General features: G+C 31.3%; 1 protein-coding gene across 5 annotated transcripts in view; it reads right to left on the reverse strand.

Annotated features, from left to right (window-relative positions):
- The window catches only part of LOC105209268 (uncharacterized), an 81,208-nt gene that overhangs the window by 4,504 nt on the left and 60,557 nt on the right, over positions 1-16,147 (reverse strand). For all 5 annotated transcript variants that reach the window (XM_011179584.3, XM_011179583.3, XM_011179582.3 and 2 more), the window contains one exon: positions 16,033-16,099. In XM_011179584.3, the coding sequence (XP_011177886.1) occupies positions 16,033-16,099 (67 nt within the window). The remainder of the gene's footprint in view (positions 1-16,032; positions 16,100-16,147) is intronic.

Here is a 16,147-nt window from a genome sequence, read left to right on the forward strand (position 1 = left end):
TCATTCGCCCGACCATTTCCCTTTGCATTTGCGCAATCAATCTTCCACTTGATGTTGTTAAATGTTTGCAAGCATTTTTTTCTCAAATTTTTTATTTGAAATATTTCATTTTCGGCTATAAAATTTCGTACCCCAACTTTCACAAGTATGCATTTAATTGTTTTTTGCAATAAATTAAGTTGCCGCTGGCATTTATTGGCACAATAGTGTACATAATGTATGCAGAATGAAAAAATATGATTTAAATATTACTGAAATATTTACATTATTACTCTTTGTTAAAGGTTGACGCTAAATTTTTATTAAAATATGACTTCATTGGTATGTATTTGGATTAGAGGGATAGTAGACGTGGTTGCGACCTGATTGGCTTCATTTTCAAGCCAAACTAAGCGAATATCAAGAAAATTGTATGTACCAAATTTGATTCAAATACGCCTTGTAGATTGGAATTTTAGAAATGTCATCAAAAAGTAGGCGGTCCCACGCCCACGTTTTTGTTCCTATGCATTTTCCTTAAACGAAACAAGTAAGGAAAGGCTAAGTTCGGGTGTAATTTTTAATTTCATTGATATAAACACAATTTGACCCACATATTCGTCACATATATGGCATAAAGTCCATTGAAAGTTGGAAACCCTAATATTAGGTTAGAAGCACCGAGGTCCTCGTGTTCGATGTATGGGGCCTTAAAAACCTATGATCCGATTTCGGCGATTTTTAGAAAGGGGCTGCCACACTAAAAATGCAGTATTTAATCAAAGTTCTGCACCGATATCTTTACTAGTGCTTACTTTATATATTGTAAAGTAAACGATTAAGATCGACTTTAAAGTTCTGGTATATAGGAAGTAGGCGTGGTTGTGATCCGATTTGGACTATTTTCACAACATATCATTAGGATGCAAGGAAAATATTACAAACCAAATTTCATTGATATTGTTAGAGTAGTTTCAGAGATATGGTTTTTGACCCATAAGTGGGCGGAACCATGCCCATTTAAAATTTTGTTTACCATTTTGAGTGCAGGTCTTCTGGACCTTATTTATAATGAAATTTAAGGTTTCTGTTGGTTTTCCTTACTGAATTAAAGTATTTTTAGTAGTTTTCAACGTAACCTTTGTATGGGAGGTGGGCGTGGTTATAATCCGATTTCATCCATTTTTGGGCTATATAAGGAAATTCCTGATAAAAACGACTCCTGAGAGTTTCGTTATAGTTTCGATATAGCTTTAGTAGTTTACGAGTTATATACAAAACACTTAGAGGGGGGAGGGGCCACTTTCCAAAACAATTGCATCCAAATATGCCCCTTCTCAGAACAATCCTTTGTACCAAATTTCACTTTCATAGCTTAATTAATGGCTTAGTTATAGCTCTTCATGTGTTTTCGGTTATCGCCATTTTGTGGGCGTGGTAATGGTCCGATTCCGCCCATCTTCGAACTTAACCTTCATATGGTCCCAAGGAACACGTATTCCAAGTTTCATTAAGACATCTCAATTTTTACTTAAGTTACAGCTTGCACGGACGGACAGACGGACGGACGGACAGACAGACATCCGGATTTGAACTTTACTCGTCACCCTGATCACTTTGGTATATATAACCTTATATCTAACTCGTTTAGTTTTAGGACTTACAAGCAACCGTTATGTGGACAAAACTATAATACTCTCTTAGAAAGCTGAAGTAGTCGGTAGTATCTTTCCTCTCTCCTTAGAATGTGGGCGCCAAAAGGTATGCTAAGTAAAAATTAAACTAGTATAGCACTGGATACTATGAGAGATATAATGTTGATCCACAGATTTTAGTAACTGGGTGCATTCATCGAATAAAATTATTGAAAAATTCCCTGAAGGTAATAATTAAAAAAAAAAAAATTCAACTTGAACAATTCTTAAAGAATTAAAACTATATATCTTTTTATTCAAAAAATGTATTTATATAACTAACGGACCTCACAGACATTGGCATTGTCCTGCATGATATTTTATTATGAAGATTTGGTACGCCGACAGTAGCGAAATCCAATTATAAAACATATCCCAATCAAAAAAAAATGTGATCTATCTATACACTAACTATGGCGCCAAAGATTTTTGGGCGAATATAAAACATCAAAAACATTTATAAAATGAAAATTAATTAAATGCTCTACGTAAATTGGACCGAATGATGACTACAAACCATTCTCGTATCCACCTGAAGACACACAAAACGTTTCATTCAAATCGGTCTAGCCGTTTAAGAGGAGTTCCATGACATACACACTTACAGAAGAACATAATTATATATAAAGATAATCTAAATAAATTTAGAATCAATAATCAAACGATTTATATGGAGGCTTCAAACACACATTCTTATTAATTTTTCCAATAAAAGCTTTTCGCAAGGTCCCACATAGCATCTACTAACCATCTAACATTACTAATATATAAATTAATAATCGTATAAAAGAATTGACGCCACCAAGATGCTTTCATATCCATCATATATTTAATTTTAACCATTGTTGTAGTTACCGTGCGTAAGCGTCCACAAGTAGCAATTTGCACAATAACGGTTATAAATTTCTACTTCCTTATTGCATGCAAATGCAGCGCTCTACACATACAAATAACTAACAACCGCGAGTAAATATGTGTGTATCTCTCTCTGTGTGTGTGTGGGTTGGTGCTTTTGGACGTCAACACTCATCACTCATATGTAATTTGCATTTATTTTCACATTCATCTTCTTTACTGTGTGCTTGGCTGCGCAGTAGAAGAGTAGAAATTATAAAGAATACACACGGTAGAATGGCTTGTCCGCGTCTGATAATGCCATTAAAATAACGGTGCTTGCTATTAATATAATGTTGAAAACAAAAGACTTAAGACACGAACTTGCAGTAAATAATTGGAATTTGCATATATTATTTTATATTTTTTATGGTTGTTGATGGCTTTTTAGCGGTTTATTATATTAGAAATAAAAGGAATATTTAAAATGAATGATTGAATTTAGCTTTTGTATATCTTTCTTCTGAGAATTGATCAATTTGATGCCATGAATATATAGACAGAAGTCTTTCAAGTGAATTCTATTAGTTCAAAATTATATTTTTGTATTTTAGCAGCTAAAATATTCATTGGCCTCATTTTATGTAAGTTTTGAAAATATATTCACGTCAAATAAGTGTTTTTATATTCATAAAGCACTAGAATAAAAGAATTTTGTCGACTCCAAATGAGCTTTCAAACTTTAGACGAATGCTGACTCAGAATATTGTCTTTGGAGCTAATATATAACTCCAATATAACTGAAATCGCTTTATAAACACGATTTCAAATAACAATTTGACAACAGCGCCCTCTACCGATACTTTTTAAAAATTTGTGTTAAAAATTTTCAACTTCATTTTCAATGTATTTTTATGATAATGATATAAGACCATAAATTCTTAGATAAATTCAGCTGAAAAGATTTCTTAACCGCTGAAATTTGCTTTCCTGGAAAACAGTGAAAAAACAACATTCCTATCAACATACAAACACTTTGACTTTATCTCTTTGTTTGCTAGTTAACTTAGCATAGTACTTGGATAGTTACAGTTTTAGTACATATTTATCTAACAGCACAATGTATTACAATTGGAAATATATATAAGAGATACATATCTGATTGTACATACATACATAACAAAGAAAGACTCAACAAAGCTAAAAGTTGTATTCTAAACTAACTATTTGCTACACAGCATGAGCTCGGGTCTGCCTTTGTATGTATCTATGCATAAGCAAAGATAGATACCATATATCTAAAAACATTTCTTCACATGTTCTAACGTCGTTCGTTTTGCTCATTCTCCCGCAAAACTTTAAAGGGTTTCATGTGGTCATTTTTATACAAAAAAAATTAAGAATTTCATGCTTAGCTTAGTGTGACGCTGGGGGCTTGCTTTTTGTTAGCTTTTAGAACACAGCGAGATACTTTTCTTGATTATTTCCTTTTCCACACTTATTTATGTGTATTTACTATTTTCAGTATTTTCTTCATTTAAGTAAATACATATCTATGGTAAATACATAATAACATATATATGTCTTTCTATTTAATAAACGTATTTGCAACAAATTAGCAGCTGCTGCTATCGTTAAGTAGTATCTCAGTATTTATATAAGAGTAAGTGATGCATTTTAAGTGGTTGTTATTGCTCATCACTCTTTCTTCAAGCTAAAGTTAATGATGATGACGTAATAAGCATTTCCGTTGCTCGTTAAGATTTTGCGTGGAATTTAATTTAATTTAATTAGATGAAAAAAATTTGCAATTTTCCCACTTGAGAGTAATTTTTTTAGTGTTTGAGGGTAATGAACATTTTGTCATCAGATTTATGTCATAACACGTCATAAGAAATGAGAGTGTACATTTGCTTAATTATGTTTGCCGCAACTGAGTAGTTAGTTCATTAATTTATTATATAGATTCCTGTTTAAGAACTAAATTTATGCTACAAATATTCCAAAGAACCGAGTTTTATTCATAGAGAAGGAAAAACAAAAATATTTCTCAGTAGACCTGAAGATATATCTTAAGCGTGCTCTGAAGAGTGCTGAGTCTGTTGACAGCAGAGCACTATAAGGCTTCAGCTAATGAAGATTCTTGTATAAATTTTTAATTTTTCTTAGAACTTCAACACAACTATCTTTGTATATAATATTATACAATATATATAAGTATGTAATCCACCGGCATACTCTATCCCACAAAAGACTGCAGCAACGAACTCCATTTAAGTGCAATGCATAAATTATGCATAAAATACAATATTTATATATTTAACGTGCTATTTTCATAGAAACACCAATTGCAGGCCACAACAAAAAGCCAAAGTAACACATGAATAATAACAAATTACAAGAAGGGCAGCGAATTTCACCAAGAGAGAGCGCTTCCCTCTTCAATGGGACAATGTGCGCAAAGTCGAACGAACTGCCGTTGACCAACAGCCAAGTAAAGAAAACGCCATGAAAAAATAATAAAAAAAAATAAATTCTTGAAAGAACCCACAACTTTGCCAACAACAATTACGTGCTTCGTTTTATTAATGCGCATTGAATCAGCGTAAATTGCGCGAACACACACATACTTACATATAAATGAGCAATTTTTTGTTGTGTTAGCGTGCAACACGCATTTTGCGGCTTCCGAGCACATAGAAGAATATTTATATGTAAGTTTAAAGCACCTTATATGTCTTTTCATGAGTCTATGCATATGCTCTCATATGTACTTATGTCCAAGCGGCATAAATATATTTGCTACCTTTGTGCTACTTACATACCATATAGAGCTCTATAAACACACGTGCTATTTATTTACCTACATATTTATTACGTTCACCTCTTGTGAGACCCTCACATATATACATAGGTACATATGTACATATATTCGTGCGATTGTACGCTGTGGGCATTGTTGCGCGCTGCAGGCATGATCTGTGCCAATTTTCACTCGCCGTTGGGTTCTTTTCTTTTCTACAGAGACCATTACCAGCAGTGTTTGATTTAAAATCTAGAACTTTAACTCGAAGACCTATTTAATAAATTTACATTCTATACTCATTTATTTTTCTCTTTCTGAACATCTCGGAAATATGAGTGAAGAAGACGTGAAAGTTCTTTAGGTATTATAGAATTTTCGGATCTTAGTTTATATAGTTAAAGTTTCCATCTGATTCTTATTCTTTTTGTTGGTATATTTTTGTCGAGAAGCAATAAAATTTTTTCAAAGAAACTTGACTCCAGCGACACCTGTCGGAAATTGTATTTTTAGAAGTAATTTCTTCGTGAGATTTCCATATATTCCGGATATGTCTTCAATAGGTCCATAAATTATATAATTTTGTCTAGAAGCAAAAAAAAAATTGGAAGTAACTAGACTTCGTCGCCACTTCGGGTTTTTAGATCAGATTTCTTAGTGAGACTGCTATATACATATTCCCGGTATGTCTTCAATCGGTCCATAGATTATATATTTTTGTCTAGAAGCCAAAAAACTTTTTTTGAAGAAACTTAACTTTAGCGACGCCTATCGGAAATCGGATTTGAAGAAGAGATTTCTTTCTAGGACTGTTATATATATCGAGTATGTCTTTAATCGGTCCATAAATTATATATTTTGTCCAAAAGCAAAAAAAGATATAGTAAGAAATTGGAGAGACTTCCATATATTCCGGATATGTCTTCAATAGGTCCATAAATTATACAAAGATTTTTGTCCAGAAGCAAAAAAAAAAAAAAAATCGAAGATACTGGACTGAAACGCCGCCTATCAGAAATGGGGTTATTAGAAGTGATTTCTTCGTAAGACTATAATATATATATTCCGGGTATGTCTTTCATAGAGGTTCATAAATTATAAATTCATAATTATATTTTTGTCTAGAGGCCAAACAATAATTAGAAGAAACTTGACTCCGGCGACACCTATCGGAAATTGCATTTTTTTTAATTTATTTCTTTGTGAGACTTCTATATTATACGAATATGGCTTCAATAGGTCCATAAATTATATAATTTTGTCTAGAAGCAACAAATGTTAAGAAAGTTGACTTCAGCGACACCTATCGGAAATCGGAATCCTACAAGTGATTTCTTGGTGAGAAATCTGCATATATCTTCAATTGGTCCATAAATTCGTTTATTTCATTATCATGCCAGAGTTCTCTTGCGGTTTGAAATTCCTCTACGAAAGTTTTTTACACTTTCTTTCACTGAATCAACTTCAACTTTAAATATTAAAACAAATGTGTTAAAAAGAAACAGAATAAATTGTTGTTGTAGTTGTATAACATATTCGCTTAATTGCCTTCATTATGCAAAATTCCGCAAAAGGTTTTCGCTTCCAACCAAGAACTTCTGCTGGTAGTTTACTCAGGCACATGCACTTCACAAATTAAAATAAAAAGTGTGGTTTCTATATAGTATAATTAAAATCACGTCAATATAACGGCTACAACAACCACATTTCAACTGATTGCCAGTGATTATTAAGAAACCAGCACGGAAGTGATGAATTGGGTTTAACTAATTCCAAAGTAAATGAGAACTCCTCAAGCCATTCCACAATGGAAACGGAAATGAAAAAAATACCGTAACAACGAAGAGTGGCTAGCCGCAAAGCATAAGAAGAAATTTATAAATATTAACGAGAAATATAATAATTTCTAATGAGTATCATAAAAACAATGAATTGAGCATAATTTAACCACTAATAAGTGAAGCGAAGAATTCTGCTAATTAAGTCCATTTAAAATGGCATGAAGTTGCCGCAGCAGCAGTTTAATGACAACAAAAACAGCTGCAAAACTAATAGTACTAAACAGTTGAGTGGTAGGTAACAAGACAGTTAAGGCAGTAGGAACGTTAAGAAGAAGTGCAATAACAATAATAAAAGTTTTAGAATTCTTAAGTGAAGCGTTGGAGAAATGCTTAACAATAACAACCGCAAGTTCTAATGAGAATGAGAAGCAGATGCGAGAAGAAGGTTTCAGAAGAAATGTTGACTTTAGAAATGTGCTAAAGACACCACAACGGAAGTCTATAAAAACGGTCGCGTTGATTCTAATGCTTTCCCAGTTATAAAGTATCGTGTCCAATGCCAAGTTATAATAATAAAATGACATTTAAGCGCATCAAGTTGACATAACGGTTGCGGCATCATTATATCATTATATGACACTTTATTTTTCTTGCTTTCCTTTTTTGCTTTGCTTTCTTTCGCTCACTTGTGCACTTCATTGCTTTATATTGTTGTGATTTCCAGGCAGCGTCGCGCATTTTTTCCCATGAACTGAAGCTCGAGTGTATTTGTTGGCTGCTGTGTGCATAGCTTCTTAACAAACGTTGAACTGTCTTCAAGCAGTTTCTGTCTGTTATTATTATTGTATTATGTAAAAAAAAAATGTTTCTCCCCCTTTCTACTAAAGCCATATGATATGGCCTATCATAGCCAGATGCATAGCCGCAGCATTGTAATGTAGCCTGTCATTCGTGGGCACACAGTAGCCGACATAAATGCGTATTCCTTTAATTTACTACGCACTTGCCGACACTTCGTCGACCACTTTGATCGCCGCTTTGCCAGAACTTCTTCATTTTCATAAGATCTTCTGTAACCCTTTGGTACCTTTTTCAGTTGCTTGTGTCTGTTTGGATGTATAAGACACGCAGTAATGATAAGTTAAAAGTTGATTATGCTAATTATGCGCTGATAGGCATCATGTAAATGTAAACGTTTATGCCACTCAAGTGCACTACTTAAACCCACACTCAGACGCATATCTCTTTATAGCAAGAATTTTTGGATTGAGTGTAGACATTCTACATACATTTAAGAATTTTTGAGGAGACTGATAAAGTTTACAGAGTATATCAATGCTAAGAATTTCCGATGTTAAAAAAATTTAAATCCTCTAAATAATTTTAATTAGAGTTGCCACATATTTTTATTTTATATTATAAATAAAACGATATATTAAATATGTCATAAAAGTAACATCTATACATCAAAAATTGCACTTTTAATTATATGTTGAAAATTTGAAAAGGGTTGCCACCTTTTCATTCTTCATTTGAATTTCTTTATAAATTTTATAAGTAAATGTACTCATATCGGATCACATTGTCTACTTATTATGTCATTAAATTATAAGAAATTATAAATCGAAAACTTAAAACAGGGTTGCCACCTTTTTATTTTTTTATTTTGTAAGTGAATATATTCACACCTAATCGTACATTGTCAACTTATTATTGAAAAATCTTTACTTTTAATATTCACTGCCATAGCAAAAATAACGAGTGGCAAGGTATTACTATCAAAGATAGTAACCAAAAAATTTAAGTACAAATATCACTAAAGTATTTGCAAAGGGTGTTGAATGCATGAAAAATCACTACACTTTGGTCGTAAGTTCAAAATACAACAACAACAATAATCATACAAATACAAATTGTTATTTTATCAGTCAACATTTATTCATGACTAAAACCCCATTAAGTTCCGAAGCAAACATTCCACTGTAAGTTCAAAATACAACAACAACAATAATCATACAAATACAAATTGTTATTTTATCAGTCAACATTTATTCATGACTAAAACCCCATTAAGTTCCGAAGCAAATATTCCACAGTGCTATCGCCCACATTAATAAGCTTGACAAATACTAATAACAAGTGCATACAAATACATGTGAAGCGGAAGAAAAAAAAAATAAAAGAAAAACCAACTAACAGCAGAAGACACATGCAAGGTGCGCATTCTTTACATAACCGTGCATCACCGGAGCACCAACACGCCACGTCATAGCGTGTAGGTGTTAATAATACAGCCTTCAGCGTTTTATTGTTATTACCTCAGCTGAGTTTTTTCGGCGTTTTTCACGGTCAAACAGTTACATCGGCACAATGCTGTCACCAAAGACGGCAAAACATGATGGAAAATGAAAAAATGGTGTGTATAAACACATATAACACACTTGTGGCATATATTTAACAAATATGTATATATTCAAACATATAGCTCCACAGTCGGCCCTTCCGCTTATAGACTGCACGCTGCGCTGTCACACCATTACATCATGCTGCTTTCTTGCACTCTTCGTAATTACACAAAAAAATATTTTTTTGAGTGCGAGAAGACACCTCGCTTTCACACGTTTATTAACTTTGAATTTTGTGCGCTACCTATGAAGGCGTTAAAGATTCTTTTGTAATAAAATATAAATTTATATATCTTTTTATGTAAGTGTGAATGCGTACCCATCGCTCAGTGGCACTTCAGTTTTCGTTCGTTGCAGCATAACGAAATTTAGCGTGAAATGGGATTGAAAAGAAATGAAACGAATCGATTTCTACTGTTTCAATTTTATTAAGTCTTCAAATGAACTAAAAAAAACTTTATTTTAACTTTATTTACTGAAATGGTAGTAAACGGCGTATTATCCATAATAGGAAAAGTCATTCAAAGTTAGAAAAAAAAAATAAAATTATGATTACTAATCGCACGTATGAGTCTGATAGATTTTAATATTAAAATAAAAGCCGACTTTCAATAAATATTTTTGCTATACTTAGGGATGCAAACGATGTATCGATGTTTTATTGACCGATGTTTTTGATTTCGATGGGTTTTGAAGAAACATCGATACATCGAACCATCGATGTTTCATTTTACGATGTTTGCATCCCTAGCTATACTCATCTTATTACTTGAGATTTTCTCCTATAAAATTTACTGTTTATAATTCCATTCCTGTACTGTAAACGATATTTAGAAAAAATATGAGAGTTTATGGATTGAATATATTTGAAAATTTTCCTGTACAAAAACTATTTTTCCCAAAATTATGTGTTTTCCCCAAAAAAAAAATTTTCTTCTAAAAATTAAAAAAAAAAAAATATTTTTTCTAAAAATTCTAAAAAATTTTCTAAAAATATTTTTTTTAATTATAAAAAAAAATTTTTAATTCTATTTTTTATCTACTTTTAGAATTTAAAAATATTTTTATAAGAAATTTCCTAAATTTTTCTAAAAATATTTTTTTTCTAAATTTTTCCAAATTTTTTTTCTAAAATATTTTTCTATACTTATATTTTTTTTCTAAAATAAGTTTTGTGTACTTTCCAATAAACTTCTTTTTAACATTTGTCGAATTTTTTTTTAAGTTTCTAAAAAAAAAATTTTCACAGTATATATTTTTCTAAATATTATTTTTGTTTACTTTCTAATAAACTTTTTTTTTCTAAAAATTTTTCTAAAAAATATTGTTTTTATTAAAAATGTATATATAATATCTTTTTTAAGCTTATAGTTTTCTAAATATTGTTTTGTTTACTTTCTAAAATACTTTTTTTATAAAAAATTTTCTAAAAATATTTTTTTCTGAAAATATCTAAAAAAAACTTTGTATACTTATATATTAAGCAATGTATTTTTTGTTTACTTTCTAATAAACTTTTTTTTAACATTTTTCGATTTTTTTTAAGTTTCCAAAAAAAAAATTTTTTTTTTCAAAGCTTATATTCTTCTAAATATTATTTTTGCTTAATGAACTTTTTTTTCTAAATAATTTTCTAAAAATATTTTTTTACTAAAAATATCTAAATAATATCTTTTTAAAGCTTATAGTTTTCAAAATATTATTCTGTTTACTTACTAAAAAAATTTTTTCTAAAATATTTTTTACTTTCTAAGAAAATATTTTTATATTTTTTTTTGTTCAAAAAATAATATTATGTATTTACATACATACTTATGCTCATTTGATTTCAAGATTTCTTTATATAAAAATTATGTAATTTTATTTGGCACTAATTTCACATGCAAACCATTAATTTATAAAATATATTTTGTATATAGGTAATCCAAAGCACGAGATCAATTCTGATATCCGCATGAAAATACCGAAATATCATCAAAATGCACAAGCACGCCTTCACGCCCTATCGCTTTCGATTAAAATCAATGTTTACTTAATTCTGGTTTTTTTTTTAATTTTTTCCACTCGATGGCCAAAGCAAATAATTTATAGCGTCCTTCACACTTGAATGACACATGATGTGTTTGCCAAGCAGCGCTGAGATGCTAAATATTTACTTTAAACGCCGCCATGCATACTTATTGCATTTAAAAATGTTCATTTTTTTTCAGAGTTTCTGGCGAACATGCCAAAAAATAAATACAGCGCTAAGAATATGTAAATACAAATATTTCAAAATTGGTGAGTAAAAAACATGAAGGTGAAACCGGCGCGTAAGAACCACCAACGGAGAAGCATAAGTCGAAAAAAAAATCGATAAATTTCGTATATTTTTGTTTTTTTTTTTCTGTTTGCCACACTTTTTGTGCAGGAAATGTGCGCGACACGCAAATATTTGCGTACTCACTTGCAGCTAATGCGCATGCGCAACACCAGTCACAATGCATTAGAGGCGATCGCTGACCGACAAGCATTGTTTTTGTTGCTTTATGCATTTTTTTGGCACACACACAACGTATTGAAGTTGACAGCGTGACGGTAAAAATTCAGGAAAAATCAATTAGCCTTATATGCGCAAGCGTATGTATGAATGTGGTCACTCTTGTGTGTGTATGCGTTCCTAAGCTTGGCTTGCGCCTCAAAAGGTGTCATGTCACATCAAATTTTTGTTGTTGTCTGCTATTTTTCGCATTTGTTTTTGCTAATAAAAAAGTTTTTTGTTATTTCCTTTTTTGCTTTGCTCATTTGGGTCGCCAACGCCGTTAACTCAAGACTCAAGTCTTACTTCACCTAATGAAATTGGCCGCCGACACACTTGAGTGAGTGTCCATTGCTGATGAGCTCATCGTTCAATTTAGCGTTGAAATTAAGTGTTGTCTGAATATTTACTAGCTTAGAGTCAACTTGACTGCGAAGTACTTGCTTGAGTCATTGGTCATATTAGAGATATATTAGAGAGAGTATGATAGTGAATGTGTGCCACGCATAGTTGGTGGCATGCTCCACATGTTTTATTGGACTATCAAGTGTCTATAAATAATCTTAATGTAGACTATACTAGAATATTTTCAAAAAATTCTGAAATTATTTTAGCAAAAATTCATTTTTGTTGTGATTAGATTAGTTTGATTGTTCGAAAGGGAAGTCGAAAACACATCAAACCGACAGAGGTCGCTCTCCAACAATATAATTACTGTTTTACTCAGTGAGGCCCATCAAAACAGCGTTGAAACCTGAGTCACAATGGAAGATATTTCGTCTCACGAGGCTGAAATCTCGGCATATTCGTTTTGAACTTTCAAAATCTACATTATTTAGGTTCTGGAAGTATCACCTTAGAGATAAACGCTTTGTGATGTGCCCCAACATAATATTAAGTTCTCTTTATGCAAAAAAAAAATATTTTTGAACTTCGTTATACCTCAAATTACATAATTTTATATATGTAACGCATAATAATAACCACGAAAAGACCTCCTCTGCCGGCTCTACCGCTCTATCTCGCTCTCTCTATCAACGCCATCATGTCTCCTTCCTCCAAACTATTATTTTAAGTACCTTGTAGTTGAAAGTAATTAAATTTTGCACGGTTTAACATAGCTATGCTTACGGCGTCACACACATAGACACACACACAAAAGTCAAGTTAACTTCCTTGTCAGCATCAAGTCAACGCAAGCCAAGTCAACGGAGTCAATGTAGTTGGCGCGACGGTGCGCATGCGCATGCGAAGGTGCTGACACTTGCCATCACAAGTTCATGGTGTGCCGTTAGTTATTGTTTTGGCCATGTTAGATTTTGTTAATGTTATCTTTTGTTGTTAAAGTTATCTAATTTTGTTGTTGTTGCGTCTGTTGTTACTATCAACACCAACTATGGTAAATAGACACTGCTTGACTTCAACTTTTTCGCATGCATACTTTAATTACAATTTAATTACGGTAAACATGGTGTGTTGTTGTTGTTTTTCTTTCATTATAGTTTTGAAAAGCATCTAATAATATACACATTAACTCACATAGCGCTGAGGAAGCTATAACAAACTTAGATGTACATCTTGCGCTACACTGAAGGCAACTCAATTTATATATGTACATATATATTATATATGAAGACAAACACACAAACCACTGCATTGTTCACAGTATATTTTCCCCCAATTTTATTACAATTTGTTTGTCAGTGTGTATGCCCCTATTGCTTTTAACGTTCTGTGAACTCTCTCACTCACTCTCTCAGTGTGTCTAAAAGTTCAAGTTTAATCAATGAAGGTCAAAGTCACTGACACCGCAAACGTCGCAGCGCTGTGTGTCGCATAAACTTACATACATATTTACTTACACAATAGAACGTACGGTACGGTTAAGTAATTGTTGGGAAGCTCTATTATTCATATAAAACTCAGGTGAGTTGCTGTATAATATTATATATTACATACGTACAGTGGGTACATGCTAGCTTACTATAATTATGGCATTCAAATGAGAAAAAAAAATATTACAACATTAGAAATATTTGGAGGGTCAATGGCACAATGGCATAGTTTCAAAAAAAGCAGCATACTGAGGGTTATTTTATATATTTTTTACGATATTGAAACACAAAAAGTGCAAGAAAAGTTTAAATAGTGAGATATCTCAATGAAATTTTATGAGATATAGCACTTCAAGGCCTACCACTAGTTCTAAAAAAAAATAATGAACTGATTGCACTTAGTTCGCTTGAGTTTAAGTATGAAGCTTTCAAAAATAATAGTGAATCCAATAACACTTTTCGAAAAACAAACATATTTCAATTTTCAGTTTTTAAATCGGGATCCCGATTTATTTTTTATTCAAAATTTCGGAATCCTGAAGACACTAGTCTTTAGTAGACATCGTGTTTTGTTTACCAAAAACTCCAAAACTCTTTTTGTAAAATAAGAAATTTAAATTTTCGAGACCCCGAAAATACTAGTTTTTAAGTCGGGATCCCGATTTATTTTTTATTTCACAACTCTTTTTGAAAAAACATATTCAAACTTTCGGGATCCCGAAGTAATCGGGTATTTAAGTTGGGATTGTAATTTTTTTTTACCAAAAACTCGAAAACTATTTTCGGAAAAGAAATATTTACAATTTCGGGATCCTGAAGACACTCGTTTTTAAGTAGGGATCGTGATTTTTTACAAAAAACTCTACAACTTTTTTCGAAAAAAAACACATTTAAGTTTCCGGGAAAACGAAAACACTAATTTTTAAGTCAAGATCGTAATTTTTTTAATCAAAAACTTCAAAACTATAACATTTTTGAAAAATAGCTAATTTAAAATTATTTTTTTTTATTTCAAAACTCTTTTTACATATGCAGACATACACACATAAACAACATATTCAAACTTTTAGCATCCTAAAGGCACTAATCTTTATGTCGGGATACCGATTTTTGTACAAAAAATTCCAAAACTCTTGTTAAAAAAAAAAACATAATTAAATTTTCGGGATCCTGAAAACAGTCGTTTATTTGTTGGGATCCCGAATATGTTTAGCTTAAATTCCAAAACTCTTTTACAAAAACTTAAACATATTTTAATTTTCAGGATGCCGAAAACTACAATTTTGAAGTCGGGATCTCAATTTTTTTTTTTTTTCAAACTAAGAGTCTCGAAATTTCTATCATAAATTTTTATGCATATATTATGTAAGTAAATGTAAACTTCAAAATAGCAGTGTCTGAGTCACATTCACAAAGTCGAGTGTTCAATTCAAATACATAAGAACTCATACCAGACAGTTTTTTCAAGTAGAGCAAAGTTCAAGTGTCTTATCGGCAATTAGGTAAATGTGAAAACCAACACGAAAACAAAAGCAATGCTCAACTATTTACTTCAAACTTCCTTTGTAGATATTATTTGTAGCAATTTAAACAAAATTACTGTATTGTGTTCAAAGAAAGTAGCATATTGAAAACGAAAACAATTAAGTGCTTTATAAACAAATACAAATCGCAAATGGCACGCGTTTTTGATAAGATAACCCTGATAAGATCATGACAATGCAATTAACATGCTGGTAGTTGTGTGTTGTGTTGTTTGATTGTCAATAGATTACATAATTTGTAAATTGTAGATAAGAGAGATAAAAATTTAATTTAGAGTGTTAATTTATTTTTTTTTTTTAATAAACAAAATAGAACAAAAGCTGTGCTCAAAAGCAAATTAATATTCCTTATTACATAATGTGGGGAAACCAAATTTTTTCTATTTTATATAGTTGTTAATTTTTTACAAAATGGCAACCCTTAATGCAGTAATATTTTTTCTAATGGTTTAATCATAATTTCAGTTAATTTAATGTTTTCAAAAATTATTTTTATAAAAACAAGAATCAATATCTTGTTTAGAAATACAAAAATTTGGCAACCCTTATTTAAAATAAAATGCTATTTGGCAATCCCTTTTGCAATTTAACCTTTAATTTTATTATATACATAAGTTTTACGCAATATTCCCCACTTACCGTCTCTTGAGGCATGGTATTACAACTGCGTAACGGTAGCTTGTATCTCAATGGGCCGTCATGATCCCTAAAATTTAGAAATGCTTGCTAAGTAAATCAATTCTTAGAGATTTTT

This window comes from Zeugodacus cucurbitae, chromosome 6 (assembly GCF_028554725.1).
Source record: "Zeugodacus cucurbitae isolate PBARC_wt_2022May chromosome 6, idZeuCucr1.2, whole genome shotgun sequence".
NCBI lineage: Eukaryota > Metazoa > Arthropoda > Insecta > Diptera > Tephritidae > Zeugodacus > Zeugodacus cucurbitae.